At 49.6% G+C, this 27,094-nt stretch overlaps 1 protein-coding gene across 8 annotated transcripts in view; it reads right to left on the bottom strand.

The window, feature by feature from the left end:
* The window catches only part of SLC25A48 (solute carrier family 25 member 48), a 317,472-nt gene that overhangs the window by 79,859 nt on the left and 210,519 nt on the right, over nt 1-27,094 (bottom strand). For 4 of the 8 annotated variants that reach the window (XM_069652593.1, XM_069652592.1, XM_069652597.1 and 1 more), the window contains one exon: nt 26,248-26,377. In XM_069652593.1, coding sequence (XP_069508694.1) covers nt 26,255-26,377 — 123 coding nt within the window. In that variant the 3' untranslated portion in view covers nt 26,248-26,254. Of the gene's footprint in view, nt 1-1,298; nt 2,318-3,301; nt 3,326-3,619; nt 3,700-26,247; nt 26,378-27,094 lie in introns of those variants that run through there. The other 4 variants (XR_011304520.1, XR_011304519.1, XR_011304518.1 and 1 more) reach the window with 4 other exon arrangements.

Here is a 27,094-nt window from a genome sequence, read left to right as displayed (position 1 = left end):
ATCAGATTAAGTGTGATATTCAATTATTAATTTATTATAAAGCGTGATATATATATATATATTGTTTAAATTATCAAATAAACCTTTAACTTGCAAAACAGAACTACTTCTTGGCTCAGTGGGGTCAGGAGGATTCCAAGAGAGGGGTGTTATATAGGGGTAGTCATCCAGAATGCATGAACTGGACATAAAGATATATCAATAAGGGTTTTCATTCAGTATTCTAGACTAGGCGTTGACTTGGCTGTAGTGCTGAATTGCATCCTCTTACAGTTAGCACACCACAGGTGTATAAAAAGAGTGAACCAGAGAAACAGAATGAGCAAACTGGAGCCCAAGGAGGTCCACGAGTTGGAGTATTAGAGTATAGGCAAACTGGGATGCCCAGAGAATCCGAGACCTGCTGGTGGAGAAGGGAGGGCTGAGACGCTCAGAGCCTATGGGGTAAAAGGGCTAACAAAAGCATGGCAAGGGAGCAGTGTCTCCAGGAAGCCAGAAGGAGGTTAAGTTCATAGATGTTCACCAGAGTGAAGTATGTGGAAGGGTCGCATTATCCTGGGTCAGAGAAGCCGCCCAGGATAGTTGGAGGGGCTGGCAAGGAGTCCTTGGTCTTCAGCCGATGAGACTGGAATAGTGACATTAAAGAAATTACAACCGGTGAGTTCAAAGCCAGAGGGGAACCCGGTTGATGATAGCGGTAAAGCACAAGGGATAACATGTTGCAAGAAGAAAGATTATTACAAGGACGAGCATAGGATAAGAATTGCGCTGAAGAGGAAAGCTTTGATTGTCCGTTGTGAAAGTTGAAAGATGAGAGAAAAAATGTGTGAACGTTTGCATGTACATTAACAAGTGGTGAAAGGAGCTCTAGTGAACAGAGACATTGGCCCTCATTACAACCCCGGCGTTAACCATTAGCGCTATTAGCGCCATGGTTAACGCCGGTCACTTACCGATTCTGCCATGGTGAAATGGGGAATTACCACCCCATTCCAAGGTTGGCGGGCGGTAATTCCCCATTTACCATTGGGCCTTCCCCATTCCCATTTTTGCCCCATAGGCCTCAATGGGAAAGGGGAAGGCGGTAATTATGCTACCGCAAATTGCAGTTCCGTAATTACCTTCAAGGTCCCTTTGCGGGTCCCTACCTTAACGGCCGGTCCAGGCCAGCCGTTAAGGTTGGGAGCCGCAAAGGGACCTCGTAGTAAGGCGTTAAGGGGTTAACGACACCACAACGTTTTACAGCGTCGTTAACCCCTTAACGCCTAGGTCGTAATGACCCCCATTGTGTACAGGAGTAAAGTTCACAGAGAGAGCCAATATGGAAGCAAGTGAAGGGAACTATGCTTGAGGGAAAAGGTATGCCGAGATCCAGTGAAAGCTTGGTTATGAATTGTAAAACCGTGCCGGGCGCACAATATTGAGAAACGCTGCAGTTGAACTGTAATAAGGTGCAGGGCATGCTGATGAAAGTAAGCCAAGATTTAACTGCAAAAAGGTGCCAGGTGTACGATGAGAAGAGAAAACTGAAAGAGAGTCCTAAGTATCGGAGCCGAAAGTACTGAGTGTTCATTGAAAGTCTCTGATACGTTGAACTGCTAAATAACTGTATGAGGAGAGCCAATGTGTCAGAGTGGTCCCGCCTGGGGCTGAGGAATAGTAGGAGTTGTTGGTAGCTCTGACACACCAATACACCAACCCGTTGTGAACTGTGAAAGTTTTGTGGACTAATGATAAGTAGCAAACTTCCTGAGGAGAGATGACACAGAGGGATTGTTACCTAAAGGAACTTTGAACTTGTGCGACCAGAACCGTTTCAACTTTGTAAAAAGAACTTTATGCAGTGCCCTTGAAAACCGAGGATTGCATGCTGAAGCCCAAGTGGCTCAAGACTTGAGGAAGGGAGCTGTGGACCAGCTCCAATACTGTCCTGACCTTTACTTTGAAGCACCCTTTTTATTTAGTGCAATCCCATGCACATTATTGTATTAGAGAGTGTGAGGGCAAGCATAGGTTTAACACAGATGGACTTTGGACTTTTTGTTGATGGTCAAGACTACTTTGATTTTAGACGTAGGGCAAGGTAAGGCTATCTCCAAACCCCCTTCTTTAAAAAATAAAGGTTTTCATAAACTTGAATCATTATGTCTGTGTTTCTCTCATGATACCATGCCTGTATCACAGCACTCACACGCTCTACCAGTGATGTTACAGAAAAGAGCTTGAAAGTACTTCCTATAGCACAAAAACGTTTATGGCCAGGGACAGCAGGTGAATCTGTGGGTGCTTCAATCCATGTTGAATGACAAGCAGCCACCTGTAAGTGAAATAAAAAAAACATCTCAGCAGGCTATGTCTGATGTGCATTTATGCTAAATTCAGTCCATGATATTGTCAGAATATGTGAGGAGGTGGCCGATTCAACTGATAAATAGATGTACAAATGTAGAAGATAAAAGCCAAGCTCTCACTCCAGAATTCTCCAATGTTTGAACAGACAACAGGAGTTTATATAGTACAGAAAGGTCCCTGTGATGTCACTGTTATGAAATCCTATCGCTCTTGCTCATTGGTTCCCTGAACTAATTTACATGTGGAAACTATATGTGACCACCCAGGGATTGGACAATCGTTATCTAAAATTCCACCCCGCACCTTCCCTAAGAAAGTGCTACCTCATCATATCTGGACATTAATAGGTAGGCCCTAAATCACTTCTGCAGTGAAAAAAAAGACATGTGCTAATGGGGTACAGTGTGGTCAGACTATCCATGAACTGGCTTCATGCTGACACATTTATGTAGGTGAGAGAGCAGGAGAAACAAGTGCATCACCTTATTTTAATTAAATCAAATAGCCCATGTTTATTTCTCATGCCATGCTCAAAGCCTTGTTCGCAATCCGTAATCGCCATCCTGCTCTTGACAGATTTATGAATAATTATTCTGTGACTCATCCTGCTAAGATGTCATCACGGTATTTATTTGTTTTCTTTAGATGCTCCTCACATCTTCCCTTTATGCGTAGCCAGGTGCTGAATGCATTAATCTGTCACTTCCTTCTGATTTCCTGGGATGGTAAAAACTTGAAACGGTTTGCTGTAGCCTTGTAAATTGATTTATCTGACAACTGACCAAACACAATAATATCTTACGGGAAGTATGCTTGTGCCCGCACCTTGCTGCGCCAAGATAGAAAAGTAACAAAATTGAAACAGCCGTTGTAGTACAATTTTGAATTTATTCAGTTTATTCTGTTCCTTAGCCCCTTGCGGATGACACGTGTTTCGGCGTATACACTGCACCTTTCTCAAATCCGGGCTATTCTAGTTCAAAGAAGACAAAAGATGGAAAAAAGAAACACATTGCAAAAGATAAAACATATGTATAAACCTACTCGGTTATTAACGAAGTTTTGCTGAAAGTGACTTCTTTTGTGTGTAAACACTTCTCCCATATTAAAAACATATATTCAACCTTATCTTAACACCTTAACACCTCGTGCATTTTTTCTGGTGGGCTTTTGTCAAACTAAGGTAGGAGAATCACAGGTTATGATTCTTCATATTAGATATTCTGTTTTATTATGCACATTCATCCATAATTATGTCACTTCTTACCCTTCGTATGATGTTGTGGTTTCCCCTTAAACGGTACCATTTTTCATATCTTGTCAGGCAATTCCTGGGTTCAATCCCACCTATGTTGAAAAACATAGATATTTGAAGTATAAGCGTCCGTTTAAATCTAGTTGAGCCTATTCATATAATCTGGATGCCCAATCACGACACAACACAAATTTCTTTCCATTTCAAATTGTTCAGTGCCTGCATTTACAAGTGGCAAGATTTTAAAAACAAGGAAATGGAGGCAACATGATTAAATGGTCAAGATACATTGATGATGTATTAATAATTTGGAATGGAACACCAGAAGAATTAGAAGCTTTATTACATCAAGCTAATGAGAATCAATATGGCTTAGAATTCCGGACACAGTAGCCGCTCAGAAATACATTTTCTAGATTTAAACATCTATGTATCTGGCAACCAACTGTACACCAAAACCTACAGGAAAGAAACAGAGGTAAACTCTACACTTTTCGCAACTAGCTGCCACCATCAACCTGTCATTTTAAACATCCCGAAAGGAGAATTCATCCATGCGACACGAAACTGTACTGAACCATCCTCTTTTGAGAAAGAATGCAACTTACTATCAAACCGTTTCACAGCAAGAGGGTACCCTCACAAAGCAATTACAACTGCTCTGCTCGGAAAAAGGCTCAAAACATGACAAGGCAATCAACACTGCAACAAACAACCAATAAAGCACAATCAGACAATACAATTCAATGCATTACTACGTACTGCACACATAATAGGGAAATTAAGCAAGTTCTCAAACGTAACTGGTATCTTTTGAAATTGGACCCACATGTAAGTAAGCATATTCAAGACTATCCAACGATAGTATACAGAAAAGCGAAAACTTTGAAAATGATGCTAAGTTCATCACTGCTGCCGGAAAAAGAAGAGACAAGACCACAGACATGGCTACAACAATCACCATCAGGCTTCAGATAGTGTGGCTTTTGCACAATGTGTCAAAATGTGGCACCAGATACAACCGTGTTCACAAATAAAGATGGGGTGAAAACCCGGATCAAGGAACAGATCAATTGCAGATCCAAGTATGTGATCTATGCAATAATATGCGTTTGCAATCTAATATATATTGGGAACACCATTCGAGAGTTGGGAACGAGAATCAGAGAACATATCTCTGTAATTGGAAGCCAGGATAAGAACCTGCCACTGTCCCACCACTGGCAAAACCATCACCAACTTCAAAACAAAAAGACATTATATTTGTGGGCCTCAGAAAAATAAAACTGGGCAAACGTGGAGGGGATTTGGAACTACGCCTGCGGCAAGAAGAAGCCAGACTAATTTATCATTTTAAAACTGTGGAACAAGGACTTAATTCAGACAATGAAATGATTCACTTTTTATGACAGATGAAGACAATTATTATGACTAACAACATGAAGAATGTGTGTACTATCTTGCATGTACTAGAATTTGAGTTATGAATGAATCACCCAAACTGGTAACGAATAAGGATAGGTCAATGTGTTTGCAAAAAATGATGTAAAGCAGAGAGTACCAGAATCCGGGAAGGTAAAGTAGTTTTACTGTCAGTGGTCTGTCATTATGAGCACCACTAGCACAATTGAAACTAAGTACTAGTTAAGAAGAAAAGGGAACTATCAAATAGCGTGACAAAACACATACACATTTGGTAAACAAACCTGAAGGCAATAAGAAACTACCATGACCATAATCCCTTGCATCTTACTAATGACAGTGCCGAATGGGGCACTACAAATATAGTCAGGAAATATAAGCAATGAAAGCATTGAGTTGGGGAGCTTATAACGAGCAACCATCATCATTATAACTCTTCAGATCACTATCATGACCGTGCCGTGTGGGGCACGCTATTTAAAGTTAAAATTACAAGCATCAGAAACAGTGGGCGTGTGGAAATCTAAATAAACACAATGGTCCATATATATATTAATCACTAAAATCAATGATACCTGGAGTGTTATAAAGTCATAATGCTTTTTAAATCGAATATAGAATTGGCAAGAATGAATAGGAAATGGAGGAAAGGGCTAAAACAAACATGCCCAAGTGTAAAACATGGAGAGCCATCCCGAAATATGGCTGCCAGTTTACTAGTGGGGAATAGAAAGTGATGAGGGACTCAGGGGCACTGAGAGCTGTCAATTACGAACTGCAGAGCCTCGGGGGAGAAGGACCCGACGCTTGGAGCAGGAGCACTTGAATTATGAGGTAAGCCCTTGCAGGAGGTGGGAAGCCCACCTGCAGGTCCAGGCACGTTTTTAGACTGCGTTGCTTGTACACATTGTTTAGCAGATTAGAGTAAACAGAGGCACACGAAGATAAGAATTCATGTGCAGCCAATGTAAACATGATGTTTTTTGTAAACAGTACTTCATTAAGGTGCCGTGCACTACAGGCACCTTGTTATAATCACAATGGGGGCTTTTTAAATTGATAATGACGGCTTTATTAACAGCACTTCTAAAAGTTGACATGCGCTGCAGGCACTGCTTTACAGTCAGAATGGGAGCTGTCAATGCAAAAATAAAGGTTTTGCAAACAGCACTTTATAAATTCGGCGGGCGCTGCAGGCACCGAAAAATTCGAAATGGCAAGAAATTTGTGTTGTGATTGGGCATCCAGATTATATGAATAGGCTCAATTAGATTTAAACGCTTATACTTCAAATATCTATGTTTTTCAACATAGGTGGGATTGAACCCAGGAATTGCCCGACAAGATATAAAAAACGGTACCGTTTAAAGGGAAACCACAACATCATACGAAGGGTATGAAGTGACATAATTATGGATGAATGTGCATAATAAAACAGAATATCTAATATCAAGAATCATAACCTCTAATTCTCCTAGCTTAGTTTCACAAAAAAACCACCAGAAAAAATGCACAAGGTGTTAAGGTATTAAGATATGATTGAATACATGTTTTTAATATGGGAGAAGTGGTTTACACACAAAAGATGTCACTTTCAACAATACTTGCTTAATAACCAAGTAGGTTTATACATATGATTTATCTTTTGCAATGTGTTTCTTTTTTCCATTCGTTGTCTTCTTTGAACAAGAATAGCCCGGATTTGAGAAAGGCGCAGTATATACGCTGAAACACGTGTCATCCGCAAGGGGCTAAGGAACAGAATAAATTGAATAAATTCAAAATTGCACTACAACGGCTGTTTCAATTTTGTTACTTATCTATCTTCGCGCAGCAAGGTGCGGGCACAAGCATGCTTCCCTTATTATTTACAGACGGAGTTGAGGTACTCATTGTCTCCGTCGTGGCCTTCACCCATGTGACAAACAATTGGCTAATATAGAAAGAACTACAAATATGTAAAGAAAGTACGATAATCACAAAGAACAAACAACATAAGTCGCGCAGGTACAAACAGAAGATATCTTCACAAGAAAAGTTCCTCAAGGTCTAAACAATAATATCTTACTTCCACATGTGCACTTCCTGCAATGGCTCGGCATTGACATTCCTTTGGCTTAGTCACCGTCAAGCTGGCTACAGCATTTTTCCTGATTTGTTCAAGCATGTTCAACTTGGCTTTTCTTAAAGTGGCAAGGTTGAATTTTCTGCTGGTGCAAATTTTGAAATGGCATTTTGTCACGTTTATGTTTCTTTTGCAAAGCACATTAGCTCTGCACTTATTTGCTGCCTACCGGCCTGGCGAATGGATAGCACATGACGTTTCTCTATATGGTTATGCTACAACATGACCCTACCTATTATAGCCATGCTGCCCCTACATGTGTAGTGAGGCCCTCTATTGGCACGTGCTTTCCTGCTACCTAGTCTATTGTATTTAAAAGGACACACTAATTGTGGAAACTAATGCCCCCTCTCTCCTTACTTGTGTAGTGAAGCTAACTATTCTTTGTGCCAGTTGCATTTCCAGTAGAATTTAAAGTGCAGTTTCAAATGTGTTCTTTCTAATTCTGTAATTCCGTGTTTTCTGGCAAAGGCAGGATGGGGCACCTGCTTTCTAGCCAACAATTGCCCCACTACAGTTGCACTTTATAAACCTAACCCCCCAAAAAACACAGTTTCAGCGTTATGTGTTCTCACTTTCTTTTACACATGACAGGTAATGGCTTTCTTCTTTAACAGCCTGGGGATTTCTACATTCAAGATAACACTTGATGAGAGGGCAGGATCCATATGTATTTCTGTTGTTGTAAATCAGTATTCAGTAAATCAGTAAACTTTCACTGATCAAATTCAAATCCCTCTGCATCATCTGCAAGGTTGTCTGGGGCCGGGGACCACGCTATACATATCTTGCTATTACTAAATAATATCCCTCTAGACTTCTATGTTCCTCTGGAACCAACTCTCTGTGTGTAAAGTGGTTCACTAAACAGAGGGCTAGAGGCTGATCGCTTGCTTCTGCTGGCTCCCTCTTGTGGAACAACCTCCCCCTTGCTCTTCGTCTCAAACCAGAACCTTCTCAAAATCCGGAAGCTCTTCAAGACTTTCCTCTTTATTTCCTCCTTCCCTTCCTCCCTCCTCTGTTAACCTCACAGTCGATGTAATTCGTTACCGGGGTCATTATGTGTCCTCTGGGCCATGGCCTCCCACACCTAATAGGCTCAGCCTCTGCCTATACACAGCACGTGCCTCTGCACCCACTGGCCTACGCCACTGTAGGCTTGTATTTACCTGCATATTGCAGCTCAATTTCTCCCTAGCACTTACTTTACTTGGCACTTACATCTGCTGCTCACCCACGAGCACGGACACTCCAGCCCTTACACCCACTTACTCCCCCTCTTCTCTCTTTGCACTTACACGTTCTGAATGCTCAAAAGGCATAGTAGGTGTGTCTATATCCTCCAGTTTATACATTGTGTTTTACTGTTATTTTCAATCCCATGTTCCCTCCCTGCTGCCATGAAACGCATTTACTTGTTGTATAAGCACCTAATAAATGCACAATAAATACAAAATAAATAAAATGATAAGGGCACAACAGACACACCATTAGAGCATATGGTGTGAAAATAACTCTGGGTATACATGTATGAGACATGTCAACCTCATGGGGCAAAACAATTACACTTCTTTGATGAGAGGCTTCATAAGTATTGCAACCAATCTTGTTATTGTTTCTTCAAATAATTACTCATCAGAATGCCTACATTTCCGGTCAGTACCATAGCTGCAACTGACCATTAGCCTGATCAGAAGACAAGTGAAATGAAAACATAATTTTCTTTCTGTTTGGACTATCCCGTTCCAGGAACTTGGAAATATATTGTGTAGTTGGCAATTTTTGATTTTTGACAATTCCATCAATTTGTATAGTCTGTGCCTGCCACAGGCCTGGCCCTGTAGCAGAGTGGGCAATCTACAATGTGAATATTTTAGGTGCAGACCAACGTCTGACATGTGATTTTTAGGCCTATTTATAATTGTACTTCATTCCTTTTAATGGAGGCTTTACAGTTTGGTACCAGCAGAGTGGGGCATGTTTTAATTACTTTACATATTTTTCGGCATCCTAACTGGGGTGTCAAAACCCGATATGAACCTGGTGCTTAGTGCAGTTCTCTGTACTTTTCACCCTCCGTTTCAGTCCAATATTCTACCCCGCTGTAGAAAACCACGCAAACACATATTTAATTTGGCATCATGCACTACATAGTCATGTGTGCGTTCACACAACGTGGGGTCATTTTGTTAAACTGTATCCATCACGTGGTTGAGGGTCTCCTGCATGCAAATGTTCACATTTACAAAACAGTGTGGAAAAAGAAAGAGTAAAAACAGGCGAAATTGCCTTTACCCTTTCATTTTGAGCTACATTCTGCGAAAGATGCAACTGGTCCCTACACATAACACTTTGTACAAATTTACAAGGGATGCTATGGAAATTTCATCTGTTAACGGGTGCAACATGTAGTCAGAGAGCATAGAAATCCATCAGCCTCATGCATGAGGGAAGAGGGGCACATTCAATGGAGGCGTAAATGCTTTTATGTGCCATTCCATTTTGGAGCACTGACGAGATGGAAGAGGAGCCCAGAGCGCAGATTAGCGGAGGAATCACAGCAGGGCACCCCTCTCTCTTCATTACATCTTTGTGTATACTTGCATGAGATTGTCATGCTGGGTACAACAAAGCGATCCCTATGGAAGCTGCCTCTATTTTGCATCTGGTCAAGACCATGTGGATTGCATAGGAATCCATTCTTAACGGCGCCCGCAAAGCACGTTTGCAGGCGATGTTTACACGACAAAGACGGAGATGGAAGTGGAAAAAGAAAAGAGCAAAAGCGAGTTTGCTTCGCTTTTAATCGTTCTTTGTCCACTGGGCTTCTTGGGCCTTTGAAATCGCAGGCAGGAGACCCAACAGCATGTGTGTTCTAATGTTGCTTCTCCCCTGCATGCTATTTATTTATTTTTTTTTAAATGTAAACCCTGTATGTGTTTTGCCCCAGCATGACAAGCTCATGCTAGTGTAAATCTGAGAGGTTATTTACAGGTGGAGCAGTAATTACTGACAGGAAGCATATGTTTCCACTAGACCAGCAAATCCCCCTGAATCAGTACAGCCAGGCATAACATCATTTACGCTTTGCTCTACCGCTCCACCCGTTTTAACATGAGATCCAAAGTGTCATACCCATGGCAGGGTGTAAACTGTAGCGGGGCAAGGGTTCGAACACACAGGCACCTTCATAATTGATATGTGTGTGTTATACACAATCAGGGTAATTCATAGAATCCAGCGCACAAGTAGCGCACGCGGCTGGCGCACAGCGTGCGCCTGCGATAGTCTGCGCCAGGCACGTGCGCTAAAACTGATTTCCGCGCACAGGGTATTTATGGATTTCATGCTCCCAAACCAGCCGTGGCGCAGAGAATCGCAGCGAGCCTGCAGCAGCGCCAGTAACGCCCCCAAGAACGCCCTCGCGCAAGGAAAAGCCATCAAAATCGCTAAATCATCGCTAAGGGCTGCGCTAACCCTGGACCACTTCACAGGGCAGGCAAACAAGGAAAGCAAAGCGGGCAATCTTCAAATCAGGAGTACGCGGGAAGTTCTACACGCGACTAGGCAGGGAACGTGAATTACAGGGGTACGCGGGAATTATCACACGCGAACAGCCAGGGAACGCGTATTACAGGGGTACGCGTGAAGTAGAACACGCGATAGGCCAGGGAACGTGTATTACAGGGGTACGCGTGAAGTAGAACACGCGATAGGCCAGGGAACGTGTATTACAGGGGTACGCGGGAATCATCACACGCGAACAGCCAGGGTGCGTGTATTACAGGGGTAGCGGGAAGTTCAACACGCGATTGGCCAGGGTACGTGTATTACAGGGGTACGCGTGAAGTAGAACACGCGATAGGCCAGGGAACGTGTATTACAGGGGTACGCGGGAATTATCACACGCGAACAGCCAGGGTGCGTGTATTACAGGGGTAGCGGGAAGTTCAACACGCGATTGGCCAGGGAACGTGTATTACAGGGGTACGCGTGAAGTAGAACACGCGATAGGCCAGGGAACGTGTATCACAGGGGTACGCGGGAATTATCACACGCGAACAGCCAGGGTGCGTGTATTACAGGGGTAGCGGGAAGTTCAACACGCGATTGGCCAGGGTACGTGTATTACAGGGGTGCGTGGGAATTATCACACGCGAATAGGCTGGGTGGGCCCTCACAGGTGTACCCTGTACACCCTCCACGGCCCCTGCAGGCAGCCCACAAAACAGGGGACTACCCTGCACACCTGATCATGTCCCCCTGCACCCCCATCCACCAGGGGCACCCTCCACCAGGCCCCCACCCATGTCTCCCACCACCCCCACCCCCCAGCAGTGCAGGGGCACCTGCCAGCAGGCCCCCACCCATGTCTACCACCACCCCCACCCCCCATCCACCAGGGGCACCCTCCACCAGGCCCCCACCCATGTCTCCCACCACCCCCACCCACCAGCACTGTGGGGCACGTGGCCAGCAGGCAGTCAGGCAGCAGCAGATGGCAGGTGGGAGCGTGCTCAGGGCTCTGGGGGACTGTAATTTGGCCTCCTGGCCAGGAGCGTGGTCTTTCGTGTTTGAACGCGTGGACAGCCTGATAGGGAGTGATTTTGCACGTGAAAACCCCACACTCAGCGAATCGCGCGAAAACCCGTCACCAGCATATGTGCGTCTATAGTTACCTGCACGGGCAGTGTCAAAGCGTGTGATTGGTGAAAATGGATCTACACGCAGGAGTGACAAAGCGTGTGATTGGTGAAAATGGATCTACACGCAGGAGTGACAAAGCGTGTGATTGGTGAAAAGTGAGCTACACGCAGGAGTGTCAAAGCGTGTGATTGGTGAAAAAGGATCCACACGCAGAAGTGACAAAGCGTGTGATTGGTGAACATGGGCCAAGCACGTACACGCCGTAAGTGACGCTGTACGTGTGGGCCTGTATATAAGGTAGTGTAGAACACCATTTCCCTGTACGTGCTTTTCGTGGAGAGCGAGTGGGTGAATTCTGTACTTCTTGTCGTTTCACACGCGATTTACTTCACGGCGTTTCCAGTTCGTACTCCCTGTTACCTCTGACAGCTTTTTCTCTTTTTCCTCTCGTACTGGTTTACCTGGGCCTGTTCCCTCAAACAGTGTCCCCTTCTACTGTTGTCCTGTCTCCTCAGACAGCGTACACATCTTCTTTTGGCGGGGGTGTTGCCAACCAAACGCGCTCATTTTTCACGCTCTTTTACCTGGCAGACGGTGAGTCACGCACGTATCTAACTTCTGTGCTTGCCCCGTGTGTAGCCTACCCCTTCAGAGGTCATTCTAGGCTGCGTGTGACACGCATACGTTCATTGTGTTACTGGATGCCACAGCGTAGTGCAGGGTTTTCCATCAGCACACGTGGTCTAGGAGGGGTATTGTGCACGTTCCTTTTTTCTGGGGTGCCTGTGCGTTGCGTGACCCGTCATCTTTCCCCAGGGGTGTCATATAGCCTTGCCACTGCACTAGGGTACGAATACCATCTGGTACCCAACCCCTTTGACACCCAATTGCCCAGGACAATTGTGCACACCGACTCCCATACGCACAATAACATCAGTGCCATGGTTGGGAGGCGTGCAAGCCGTAAGGGTGGCAAAGGTGGCCGAGCCACACGTGGTGGCCGTGGAGGATCCACTAGGGGACGTGGTTGTGACTTGCAGGGTGCCCCTGTCCCCCCCAGTCTGGAGGACCAGTCAGGGACACCCATGCCCCCCCCCCAGTTGAGGGTCATGTGGCTGATACCAACCCTGTACAGCCCTTGTCGGACCAGCCCATTGTGGCACCCAGACCTGTCCGAGGGTGATCCCATCGCTGACATCCAGGTCAGCAGGTCCACTGCACGTGCACCGGTGCACATTGGTGTCATCAGGGCACGCGCATCTATGCCAGATAGGTCATCTGCTGGCCCCCGTAGCCAGGGTGTGGCTCCATCCACCCCACCTCTCATACACCCTGCCAAGACTGTGTCGGTCCTAGTTCATGCACCTCAGATCAGGCCTGACCCCATCCCACTACCCCCAATGCCTGCACCTACTCCCATGCTGAGTGTGCAATCCCACACACCCAGTACTGAGTCCACCACGGCTCCTGCCCCTAGTGTCCACAGCGGTGTAGGACACTCTGGATCCCCACCCCCTTCCAAGCGCAAGAGGAAGAGTGCACGTCCGGCACAGGCTGATGCCCCAGGCACGGCTGCACAGTCCGGCCCATCAAGGAAGCCAAGCTTCACAGACGCCGAACTGAATGCACTTGTTCAGTATGTGTCAGATCATGATAGGGAAATGGTCATCGTTGCAGGGTCCAAGACCACACATGCCAGACGCCAGGCACACTGGCAGACCATTGCTGACAGAATAAGTGCCCTTGGAGTAGTGAGGCGCACAGCTAGTGATTGACAGAAGCGCTGGAATGACCTTAAGCGCAGGGCAAAGGATAAGCTGGCCTCAAGTCATGCCGCAACCTTGGTGACTGGAGGTGGGTCCCCAGCACAGGAAATAGAACTCACACCACACGAGTCCGTAGCTGGATCCTACGTCACCGAGGGACAACTCCAAGGTGTGGGAGATCTCCCTGATTACGAGGCATCATCCGGTGAGTGCACATGCATGTGTGTATTATCCATGTGCATGGTGTGTGTGTGAAGCATTCATGTTGGGTGCCTGTCAAGGGGGTGTGTGGCAGAGTTGATAGTGGCACCCATGTGCCTCATCCAGTATGTTCAGTGCAACACCATCTGCCCACAGCACTATCCCAACTGGCAACAGTGCACATATGGCCCTACACCATGGAAGTTGCCCTTGAATTGTCATTTTGTCAGTACATTGTTGCTCATACTCCCCTGTCTATTCATCTGATGTCTTACATACCATTCCTATACTTTCCCCCAGCCATTCAAGTTTCATCTTCACATGCCTGACATGCAATGATACCACATGCTAATGCGTCCTCTGTATATAAATGCCAACCAACATGCTGTCATACTGTGGATGTTGCCTTGACATCCACCTCCTACCTGTGTGCTTTGGTACCGTCTGGTTTCGAGCCCCATTCCCTCACACTCCATGCTGCTCTTCATGGTCTATCTTCCCTGACTTCTACAGTTCAGACCATCGTGCCCTACTCACGACACCTGCTTGCTAACAGTCAAATGAGGGCACCCTGCCCTCCAATGCGACCCACCCTATTGCTGACAAGTGCATCTGAGCCTACTCAAAGCTAACTCTCACTGACATCTGCTCATACATGCCTTTGCCTGTCCCATAGACCCTTCACATGGTCCCTGTCCTCTCTCCTTGCTCCTCTTCCACCATCAATGGTGGGACCCGTTGGGGTGTACTCCTGGCCTCCTTCCAATCCTCAGAGGCCACAATTGATGTGCATGGTAATGGGAGCATCTCAGTCCAAGGCCCTTAGGCCAACCTCATTCTCCTTGAGAAATGCTACCCACATCTCATCAACTTCCTTTCCTCTCCTGCTGTCCCCCCTCCTCTCTCCTCATCAATCCTGCACTGCCTCCCTGCACCCTCCCATGATCCTTCTCCGCCTCCCACTCCAACTCCTACACATGCTGCACCTCTGATCTCTAGCACTCCCCGTAAGTCCTCCAAGGCTGTCAACCTCCTCCACAATTACACTCCTTTCACTGCGGCTGCATCAGGCATTCCTCCGATATCTGTCACTTACATGAGGTTATGCACCTTGACATCCTTGGTCTCATGGAAACATGTCTGACGGCCAGCTCTGTCTGCATCCTTCACACACTCCTACCTGATGTTCAGGAGACCCTCTCCCTGGCCCGCCACTACTGTGCAGGGGGGGTGTGCCCTTGGCTTCCCTGAGGGTATTCCTGCCACTGTCACTCCTACTTAGACCTACTCCACTCTGGAATGGCTTGTGTGACGTCTCTCTCTACCACACCTTGACATTCACAAACTGTGCGTACTGTGTCTGGGAAAACTGGTCAAATGTACTACTTCCTTTCTGAGTGTCCTCACCTCTCCTCCTCACTCATGTCCCCAGACACAGAAATCCTCTTCCTTGGTGCTGTACGCATCCACCTGCATGCTTGTTGACCCCCCCACGTGACCTTTCTGTGACCTCAGCAACTCCCTCTCACCCTCTAGACTCCCGTCTGTCCCTACTCATTCTGCAGGGCACACTCTTGATGCTCTGATCTCATCTGACTTTCCCCTCTCCGTCCATCTCTGCACTCCTCTCTCCTGGAGTGATCACATTCTCCTCTCCTCCTAGCTCACCCTCACCACCCCACAGGCAAAGCCACCCTCACCACTGTCACACACCTTCTTGGTATTCCAACCCATGAAGTGTGTGTCAGTCGAGGCTCATGCTGCCAAGATCTCCCCCCCATCCAGCTCCCCCTTAGGCTCACTCCCATCCTGACAGGGCCCACTCCATGCTCCACTCTATGTCAGGTACACTGGATGTCTTTGCCACGGTCATGACCACCTGTCTGAAGCCCCATGCCAATGCAGAGTCCTGGCATGACTCGGATCTTGTGAACCCAGACCACAGGTGCCGGGTGGCAGAGAGGGAATGTCCTGCATCATGCTCATCCTCTGGCAAACTGGCCTGCCACATGCTCCAAAGGCAATAGCGCCTCACCCTTTTCACCAAGATGAGATCCCCAATCCAAGGGCACATATCTGCGGCATGTGACAACTCTGCAGGACACATAGAAATCTGCAAGGACCTTGCCGAGCCAGATGCAGTGTGTACCTCCCCTGTCCCCTCCGAGCCCACAGCACTGCACGATTGTATCTGTACCCCTATAGGCCACCCCCCCCAGCACTTGTCTGCGCCTAACACCATCTGCCCTTGACGTTAAGTCCTACTTACCTTGTACAGCACTTCCAGCCGCCACTTCCCCTTGCACTTCATTGTGCCACCCACCCCTGCACTTGCGTGACATGAATGACACCAGCACCAGTAGGATTGTTGACTGGCATCCCCTTCTGCCCCACCACCCCTCAGTGCTCCGCTGTACCTTCATACATTTCTGGACCGGTGCTTCACGAATGCTATATGATTCCTTTACAGGTGATGGGGAGGTGGAATCTCATTGTTTACTGCATTTTGTTGATGTAGACAAGGCACTGTGCATCGTGGCCAATTTGGACTAGCAGATCCATGTACAACATGTTAACTTATTGATGTGATGATGCAATGTCAGGACCAGAGTGGTTGAAATCCAAAAAAGTTGCGCTCCTCTCCCTCTTCACTTGGTGGCTATGTCACATGCCATGTGTGTGATGGCATGTGCCTTTGACATGGCAATCACCGGCCAATGTGTGATGGCAGTGCTAGGCAGCATGGTGAGCAGGCGTTGCTCTCCAATCTGTACATTGTATGCCCTGAGCCTCCCCTACAGACCCAGTGATGGTGAATGCATAGGAGGTCTCCCAGTCATGTGGGACATGTGTCGTAGAACTACTGCCTCTGTTGTTCATCAGCCCTTGTTGCATGCCATGGTGCTAATGCCTGTTTCCATTTTTCTCTTTCATGTCTTTGCAGGGGACGAAGCACTTGTTGATGCTGGGGATGTGGTGGTTGAGCCGTCCCAGGAGGGCAACCCGGGCCGACCTTCCACAAGTGAGGGACGTGGTGTGTTTGTGGGTGAAAACCCACAAGTGCTGCAGGTCGTGCTGTCGAGGGGTGTCTCTGGGGGTTCCTCCCCCGAGCAGTATTCAGGTGTAGACTCGGAGGATGACACCTATGTGCAGTCGCAGGTGAGTGTTCTTGGGAGAGAATCTCCTCTGTCCGACCCACCTGCAGCCGGGCCATTGCCCTCAATGGGGATGTCAGTGTCGGCAGCTCAGCCTCCGGTGGTTACGGATGCAGGGCCACACCACACAATCTCTGATCCTGTTCCTGGGGCTGCAGATCAGAGAGGGAATGCAGTCCTGCAGCCTGAGGCCTTGCCGGCACAGCAAGGCGCAGTCCGCCTTGCCCCAGGCAGGTGTGGTGCCCGTCAACGTGGTGGCCGTATGCCACCTGGCAATACCGCTTGGGAGCAATCCATCTACGGTATGGCCAACCAACAGGCAGCATCATCCGAGATGATTGCACAGGCCATGGATAGGGTGGCCACTTCCATTGTCCCCCCAGAAAGGCTGATGGAGCGACTGGAGCAGGCTACAGAGTCCATCTGCCAGGCACACAGGGAGGATATGTTGGCGTCCAACATGGACAGGCGGGCGGCACTGGCGACTCTGCGGGAATCACTTTCCATGGAGTCCCAGCGCCACAGGGAAGGCCTGAGGGAAGAATTCCATCACCTCAGGTCGACCCTGTTAGAGCTTGAGGCTTCATCCCATAGAAGGACAGAGGAGCAGCTGGAGCGTCTGACACGGACGCTCTCGGCCGAGATGCAGGCAACTCGTGCGGAGGTCAGGTCATCCCGGAAGTTACTGCATGGGGACCTCCGCATGATTACAACCCAGAACCAGAACTACCAGACCCGCCTGCTTGCAGCCATGGAGGAGCAAACTCGTGCTTTGCGTGGGCTGCCTCCCATTGTCACACCATCTTCTGAGGCAGCTCCCCCACCTCCTGAGTCAGCTGCAGGGTCTGGCCAGAGCGATAGTGACTCATCTCCCACAACAGAGTAGCCGTGTGGGCCACGAGCCTATGGGGTGTTTTAGTTTCCCATGATCCACACAGGTGGATTGTGGCGTGCATCCTGTCCTCGGACCTCATAGGTGGCCCCCCCCCCGCCGGCCCTTTCATGGCCATTTTTTCTCAATATTTTTTTTTCTTTTCCAAGAGTGTTGCCTTGTGTGGGTACCTGGGCATACACTGTATTGCTGTATTGTGGCTGGGCACATGCAGGCTTGTCCTGAGTTTGGTTTCGATGCTTGGGTAGCAGACATCCACACCCCTCCTGCTTCCGTTTCCATGGGCTTGCAAAGGGTGTGCCCAAGTGACAGCAAATTACACGGTGACATTGGACTCCCATGAGCTGTTGGCCAGTCCATAGTCAATACTGTGTAGACATTCATAGTGTACATTGTTGTTGCACCTAACTATGCATGATGGTTTGATATGTGCCTCTACTTACATATGTTGCTCATGTTTTGCAGGTATTTCACACAGTTCTTCACACGGGCATACTCTCTGGAGTCAGACTACATGTCGGTAGATGTGCACTGACACTTTTGCGTGGCGCCATCACTGTACATCTGGACGGTGAGGACATACCAGCAGAATCAGGTAATGAGACTACCATTGATTACATGCATTGTGTCTTGTTTGGGTGGGCTTCAGGGTGGGTTGGTGTGTAATTTGATTGAAATTACTCTTACACAGGTGTGTAGTAGTGGCTCCAGCGCGGTTAGCTGTTCAAGTGCGGCTATGTACCATTTGGGGCACTGCTATTTGTGACACCGGTGTCATGTTGTGATGGCCAGTTTGTTTGCTCTCACATACCATGACATGGTGTCCTCAGTGGCGGGACTGTGAAGGGAATGGGTGACATGGCAATGTTGTCATGTAGTGAATCGCCTGTGGCAATGCATATTTGATTGATGGAGTTGTGTCTTTTCGTTGTGATGCATTGCTGGTGTATGTGTAGGTAGGGGTGCACACATAGTGACACTTCCATGTTAACAATCTCAGGCTGAAGTGTATCTGACAGTTTATTGTCAAGTAATTTTGTGACATTGTCAGGTAGTGTCATCATTGATTGTCAGATGGTATGTGCCAGAGCAGTGTGCACTAGCCAGCACTGTGATTCCTAGGTGAAGAAGTTGGCCACCAGTTGCGTACGGGCTGCTTCCCCCCGTGCCCTTTCCCCTCCCATGCGCAGCGGGCGTGCATGTGGTTGTGGATGTGGGGGCACCACCATGTCCACGGGCAGGCCCCGGCGTGTTGCAACGTTGTGCAGGACACATGCTGCCACTATGATCCTGCACACTATTCGGGGAGCATATAACAGCTGCCCGCCAGAACGGTCAAGGGAGCGAAAGCGTGACTTCAGCACTCCGAATGTGCGCTCCACTATGCCCCGTGTTGCAATGTGGGCTGTGTTGTACCTTACCTTGGGTGGCGTGGTGGGGTTCCGGATTGGGGTCATCATGTGGGGGCTGATAGGGTAGGCACTGTCCCCTGCGGAGGTGGTGATGGGTATCATTAGTGGTGTTGTGTCATGACCCAGTATCTGACATGCATGCATGTGCAGTGGCATTCATGCTCACCAAGCAGCCATGTATCTCCATGCTGGCCAGCCTCTAGGTCCCGGCATAGGGTAGACATTCTGTAGATGAAGCTGTCGTGGGTGGACCCGGGATAGTTGGCATATACTGATGTGATTATTCCCTTGGCATTGCATACAACTTGCACGTTGATGGAATGCCAGTGCTTGCGGTTTCTATAGATGTGCTCTGTTGCCCTGGGTGGACGTAGAGCCACATGTGTGCAGTCAATTGCACCAAGCACTTTGGGGAATTGAGCCACACCATAGAATTCCTGGATGCACGTCCGCCTTTCTGCATGAGTCCTGGGGAGATATATGTGCCTGCGGACTGATGGCCGTGCAGTGATGATGTTCAAGACCTGGTGTAGGCAGCGTGACTGCGTGGCCTGTGACACACCACCCACTATGGCACTTGTCCGCTGAAAGGATCCAGTGGCCAAGAAGTGCAGTACATTCAGGACCTTCTGCAGGGGGCTGAGTGCTTGGGAGCACAGGGTGGGTGATGTGAGGTCATCCTCCCACTCACTGACCAGGTCCAGTATGATGTGTGCTGGAAACCTGTACCTCCCATACACCTGGTCATCAGGCATCCCGAATAGGCTGGTTCTGGGTGTGAATATTCTGGCCCTGACTCTCCTCCTCCTCCTCCTTTGGTAGCCCACTGCCACTGCTGCTAGGAACGGTATGTTCATCCTGGCATCTGGCTTGTTTATTGATAAGTGCGCAAATTAATGCCTTGCGCGTGTTCTAGGCGAGCGTGTGACCCTCGCACCCCTGGAATCTAGTTCCCACTCCAATAGCATGTGGAAATTCCCACGCAGCAGGCATACAGGTGCGCTGACGTACTTGCGTGTGTAAGTGCCCGCGCACCCCTGAAATACACGTACATAGGCCAATGGCGTGTACGCGCACTTTTGGCCAATTACACGCGATGTAATACACGTACATTGGCCAATCGCGTGTACGCGCACTTTTGGCCAATTACACGCGATGTAATACACGTACATTGGCCAATCGCGTGTACGCGCACTTTTGGCCAATTACACGCGATGTAATACACGTACATTGGCCAATCGCGTGTACGCGCACCTTTGGCCAATTACACGCGATGACACTCTGACGTGCAGTATTTCCACGTGTGCTCCGTCATCACGTGCTGAGTGGGGAATGCCCGTGCGGATCACGTCAGACGCGCTTACGCGGTGAGGGACTCTGGTCCAATAGAATCGCGTATGCGTGCTGACGCACTTACGCGCTAAGGCCCTTTCCTCGGATTTCACGCTGACGTGCAGGAATTTCACGTGCCAAATCACTCCGTATCAAGCTGGCCACCCGAAAACACACGGAACACCACGCTCCTGCCCAGAAGGCCGAGTTACTGCCCCCCCAGTGCCCTGAGCAGCCTCCCACGTGCTATCTGCTGCTGCCTGCCTGCCTGCCTGCCTGCTGCCACCGTGCCCTGCCATTTGGTGCCTGCACATCAGCCATCTGCAGGGGTCCAGTTGCTGTGTCCACCCCTGCTGGAACTGAAGACTCCCAACTGGGATTACATCGCTCCACAGCCCAGCCCCAGGACCCAGTTGCCCACCCACACCTGCCTCTGGGGTTGCCATGTCGGGCACTTCGACATCTGGCACCAGTGGCAACCCCAGGCCAGAGGGGCAGAGGGGCACCAGCTTCACTGCCACCGAAGTTGGTGTCCTGGTGGAGCATGTCCTGGGGCAGTATGATGCCCTCTTTGGATCGTCCCGCGCCAGCAAGGAAGGACGGGAGAGGATCTGGGCCGACTGTGTGGTTGCCATCAACGCGGAGGGGGTGGCAACCCGCAACGTCCAGAAGATCAAGAAGCGCTGGGAGGACTTGAGGTCCAGGACCCTTGTGAAGGCCCGGCGCCTCATGGAGGGGGGCCGGGGCCGCATGAGTTCCATCCAGAAGAGGGTCCTGGAACGCGTACGCCCAGCGCTCCACGCCCAGGTCCTTGAGAGGGAGGCCCGTCTGGAGTTGAGCGGTAAGTGTGCAAGCATTACTGTGTGAGACAGGGCATGTCGCGGTGTGCTGGTTCTATGATACTTGCCTGTATGTGTGCCATGGGCCATGTATGCATGTATGTGTGCAGGGACATCATGGTAATGCATGTGCGACCAGTGATGTGTGACCCACATGGTTGTTGCATGTGTTGAAATGTGGCATGGGGAGCCCTATGCAGATTTAGGACATGAGAGCATGCCAGTCTCTGTACCTGGACATGGATGGGGGTGAAGGATGGGTGCTGATGCCAGGTACATATATGGTAGCCATGTCTGTGTGCCTGACCTGCGTGTCTGTGACTTGTGCATGCCATGGATGCATGACACATGTGTGTGACAATGCACAGATTCTGTGACGCACCCAACTTACCCTTGTTTCGCCTGTGTTCGTTGTGTTTGGGGCCAGATGGATGTGACTGAGGTGAAGTGTGTGCATGTGATATGCATGAGCCATGATGCATGTGAGTTACATATCATTGAATGTTTCAAGAGTCAATTGGACATGCATGGAAATGTGCATGGCATACACCATGCCTGTTACTGTGTGTGTTTTGCCTGGACTGACCCATGTGTTGTGGAGGGACATGATGGAAGTGTACTTTGACAGGGGTGCTCATCTGCTATTGCTTCCTGTCTAGGGGACCATTTTACAGTAGCCTGATGCTTGTGTCCTTTGTCTCCCTCTACGCAGCGGCTAGTGAAGAAGAGGGCGGAGACGGCGCTGTGGAGCAAGGCGGCGGGGATGCCCCCACGGCTGCAGCGGAAGGGGTGGGTGAGCCCCCACAGGGGCCTGCTACAGCGGGAGACGGTGAGGAGCCATCCAGGTTGGTGGTTTGCACAGAGGAGGAGGAGGCCGACACTGGTGCACACATGGGGCCTGGTGGGAGCATCCCTGCTGGTGCAAGTGGTGCAGTCCAGGGCCAGGGGCAGGAGGCAGCACAGGTCACCGTGGAGGTGCCTGTGCATGTCGCTGTCCCTGACCCTGTGAGTGCACCGCCATGCACCAGCAGGGATGCCCCGCCCCAGGCCCGTCCGCAGGTAGTGGGGATGTCCATGTCAACTGACTCCCCTCCACCTGCGGCCGTGGGAACCCCTGGCCGCGTGGAGCAGGTCCTGATTGGGGTCGCGATGCGCACGGCTGTGATTCGTGATGACGTGCGTGCTTCCCGGGAGGAGCACGCACGTCATCACGAAGTGCACCGTGCCGACGTGGCCCAATTGGGATCGGCCATGTTCGGGGGGTTCCTGCATGTGTTGGCCAATCTGACGGCCCTCTCCTCCTCTGTGCAGGCTATCCACCGGTCGTTCTCCTTGCCGTCTTCCGGCCCAGATGCCACCGTGGCCCCCTGTGGACCTGCCCCGACCAATGCAGCCAGCTCGGTGGGGATCCCATCCCTGCCACAGTTGGGAGTCGGAGGTCCAGCAGGGGTGGACGACACAGCAAGTGGACCCCAGCAGATGGAAGATGTGCCGGCATCATCGGGCAGGGCACGTGCACGACGGCGTCGGTGGTTACCATCAGCCTGGATGCCGTCGTGCTGGCAGAGGCAGTGGCGTCGGAGGCAGCAGCGGGCTCGACGTGGGAGGCATCATGGCTCAGGGCCATCAAGATCAGAGGGGCAGGCATCGGCCGGAGGGCAGGGCAACCCTGGCATGGCGGTGTGTTCCGTGTGGGAGGAGTTTGGCCAGCGGATAGGTGCGGAGCGGCAGCGGGCGGAAGAGGAGCGGCTCGCCATGGCCCGGGTGGAGATCTCCATGCGTCGGGCATTGAGGCGGGCTGAGTGCCTCGAGGAGGCTCGCAGGGATTTTGGTGAGCACATGGGGTTGTCCCTGCGAGACCTCGGGGCCAGGACAGAGTCCCGCCTCCAGGACATTGACATGGAGTTCGAGGATGCCCTGGCCAGCATCACCAAGTGAGCCGCAGGACTAGCCCGCTGCCTTTGTATATAGTTTTTTAGTTAGTTAGTGCTAGGTTTCCTTTATTTATTTTTATTATTTTGGACCGCTCGGACAATGGCCACTTTTTTGTACATATTTATTTTATTAGTTAGTATTAGGTTTCATTTGTGGTGTTGGGCTCATGGACCCTGGAACATTCCTGTATATATTGTTATATTTTGGGAGATACATTTTTTAATTTGTTTATTGTTTGCACCATGACGTAATGGTTTTTCTTTGATTTCCTACTACATGGTTTTGCTTTGGACAAATTCTATTGATTTTTTAATCCTTTGTTTTTTGGTTTATCATTTTTGTTCTCGGACATGGACATTTTATTTACTTTGCCACATAGTTGTATGTTTTATTGGTTTACTTGATTTTTGTTTTTAATACATTTTTATATTATCTTACACTTGTGTTATTTTCTCTTTGGTTTCTTACATGTCATGATATGGGTTTTGACATTCACTTGCACCCATTGTGTATGTGTGTGTGATTGTGTATCGTCAGGACCTGGGGTCAGGGGGACATGGGTGGGGGCCTGCTGGCAGGTTCCCCACAGTGCTGGGGGTGGGGGTGGTGGGAGACATGGGTTGGACATGGGTGGGGGCCTGCTGGCAGGTTCCCCACAGTGCTGCGGGTGGGGGTGGTGGGAGACATGGGTTGGACATGGGTGGGGGCCTGCTGGCAGGTTCCCCACAGTGCTGGGGGTGGTGGAGGGTGTCCCTGGTGGATGGGGGGTGGGGGTGGTGGGAGACATGGGTGGGGGCCTGGTGGAGGGTGTCCCTGGTGGATGGGGGGTGGGGGTGGTGGGAGACATGGGTGGGGGCCTGGTGGAGGGTGTCCCTGGTGGATGGGGGGTGGGGGTGGTGGGAGACATGGGTGGGGGCCTGGTGGAGGGTGCCCCTGGGGGGTGGGGGGTGGGGGTGGTGGGAGACATGGGTGGGGGCCTGGTGGAGGGTGTCCCTGGTGGATGGGGGGTGGGGGTGGTGGGAGACATGAGCAGGTGTGCAGGGTAGTTCCCTGTGGTGTGTGCTGCCTGCAGGGGCCGTGGAGGGTGTACAGGTAATGCCTGGGAGCACACAGCCAATTCGCGTGTGGGACTTCCCGCGCACCCCTGAAATCCACGTACCCTGACTAATCGCGTGTGGGACTTCCCGCGCACCCCTGCAATCCACGTACCCTGCCATATCGCGTGTGGAACTTCCCGCGCACCCCTGAAATCCACGTACCCTGACTAATCGCGTGTGGGACTTCCCGCGCACCCCTGAAATCCACGTACCCGGCCATATCGCGTGTGGAACTTCCCGCGCACCCCTGAAATCCACGTACCCTGCCATATCGCGTGTGGAACTTCCCGCGCACCCCTGAAATCCACGTACCCGGCCATATCGCGTGTGGGACTTCCCGCGCACCCCTGAAATCCACGTACCCGCCCATATCGCGTGTGGAACTTCCCGCGCACACCTGCAATCCACGTACCCTGACTAATCGCGTGTGGAACTTCCCGCGCACCCCTGAAATCCACGTACCCGGCCATATCGCGTGTGCAACTTCCCGCGCACCCCTGCAATCCACGTACCCTGACTAATCGCGTGTGGAACTTCCCGCGCACCCCTGTAATCCACGTACCCGGCCATATCGCGTGTGCAACTTCCCGCGCACCCCGGTATGCACGCACACTCTCAGCGCGTGTCTGTGTTTGTGGGTACCCCTTTGTACGTCATTTGTCCTGGAGGGCCACAGTATTGGACATTGATCATGTCTGTATATAGGTGCTATTTGTTGGCGCACCTTTTAGCGCACATTTCTTGCAGGCGCAGAGACGCTACCGCCTGCTTTCTTGTGGCGGTCGTGTTTGTGCCTGTTTGTGCCTGTGCGCTGCTTTGAGCGTGCGCTTTTTTGCCCTATTCTATTCCATGAATACGTGTTGTATGCGAGCGTGTGGGCGTTCCGCGCACTTGCCTCCTATACTTTCCCCGTGCCGCCCACATTCTTCCCCATTCCGAGTGTTGTGCCCCATTTTATTCCCCATTCCGAGTGTCCCGCCCTGTGTTCCGCCTACTTTAGAGCTGTGCGCTGCGCTCGGAGTGATAGCGCAGTGGCCGTGGCGCACGACGTTGGTTGACCTGTGCGCCGGCCTGCGCCGCGCGCTTTTTCAGCGCACGTCCTCTGCTTTTCTTGCGCACGGACTTCCATGAATCGACGTGTGCTGGTTTCCCTGCGCTTTTCGCTAATTTTCGGCGCAGCGCACGTATTGGCCCCTCTGCGCCGGGATTTTCGGCGCACATTTATTCCATGAATCGGCCTGAATGTGTTTAATGTAATGTTTTTCCGGAAAGTTTCAAAGGAAGAGTGTATTACTGTATATACTCATTAATGAGTCTGAACCCGCCATGTTTATTTGTGTGGCTCGATATGCGTGTGTTTGGGGTGTGTACAGTTTTAGATACACGCCCATTTACAAGGTACCTGGTGCAGTGGATAATTGTAAACATCCTTCTCCATCTCGACCTTCGACTCCTTACATGTGTCCAGTAACCATGACACTCATTTCATCACTCACACTAAAAGCATGGAATCAACCCATCAGCGTCAGAAGGGTACATGTTAGCCTGTAAACCCCTACAGCAGTGTCTGCCCCTCTAATTAGCCAGCAGGTCCATCTCAACTAGAAGGCTCCTAACCCCAGTATACCTGTGCACGGATTGCATGCAGAACATCCGTGTCTCGGCCACAGTACAAGAAATGCAATGTTGCACAACTTTATAGATTTTGCTTGGCTGTCTGAATGGTCCGGCTAAGGACACATACACAACACAAAAATCCCTGCATGGATTAGTGAACGTTCATATAATGTAGCAAAACATGATTTCACAAACCTCACCTGTGTTTTAAGAATGTGGCTCAACTTGATTTCTTCTCAGTGCCTTGAGGGAAAGCTCATACGAAAGAAACATGGCAGCGCTCATTGGAAATCCTCTAATTGCGTTCACTGTAACGCCCCTGAAAAACACCTGTTCGGGAGATGACAAAAGGATTCCAGATATGAGAAAGGCAATGCACTTGCTCAATACATTTGTTTTATGTTGTTATCACTGACAAGCTGGTAAATCGGACAGCACTGCCGTTTTCGCCAAGCAATAATTAATTCATGAGGCTCATTTCATTTCAAGTGTACATTGCGTGGGGTGCGGGGGGGGGGCAGCCAGTGGTAGCACTATCGTACTCACTGGTCCCCTGCTTGAATTTGTAATCATTTGCCATGTGGAATTCAAAGGAAAAGAGTTAAACCAAGCAAATTTGACTTTGATCTGTGTTCAGTCTTGTAAAAAAAAAAAGTAAATGCTTCCTGCAAATCACACTTTCAGACTGCATTTACTATTAGACTCCAATGGAATCAAAAAGTGCACATCCGAGCTGGATTCCATTCGTTGTATGGAGACATGAACATCTCCTGCAGGCTTACAAAGAAACGCTCTGACCAGACAAATGCGGAATGCCCGGTGGGGATATAAACGCTGACATGTGCCCCTCCTTTGCTTGGCCACTGCTCCAAAATGGGACAGAGCATTAAATGGCTGAGTAAAACCATTACCCCCTAGCTTTTACACCTCCATGTAAAGACCGGCCCCGTTTAAATTGATGCCCCTAAAGAATACACCTGTTTTTAGCAGGTGCTGACTGGATGCGGATTACACAGGGATCTGTTCCTTTTACACCCACATGAAAAC

This window comes from Ambystoma mexicanum, chromosome 3p (assembly GCF_040938575.1).
Source record: "Ambystoma mexicanum isolate Mex_15411 chromosome 3p, UKY_AmexF1_1, whole genome shotgun sequence".
NCBI lineage: Eukaryota > Metazoa > Chordata > Amphibia > Caudata > Ambystomatidae > Ambystoma > Ambystoma mexicanum.
This window is presented reverse-complemented; position numbering and strand designations above follow the sequence as displayed.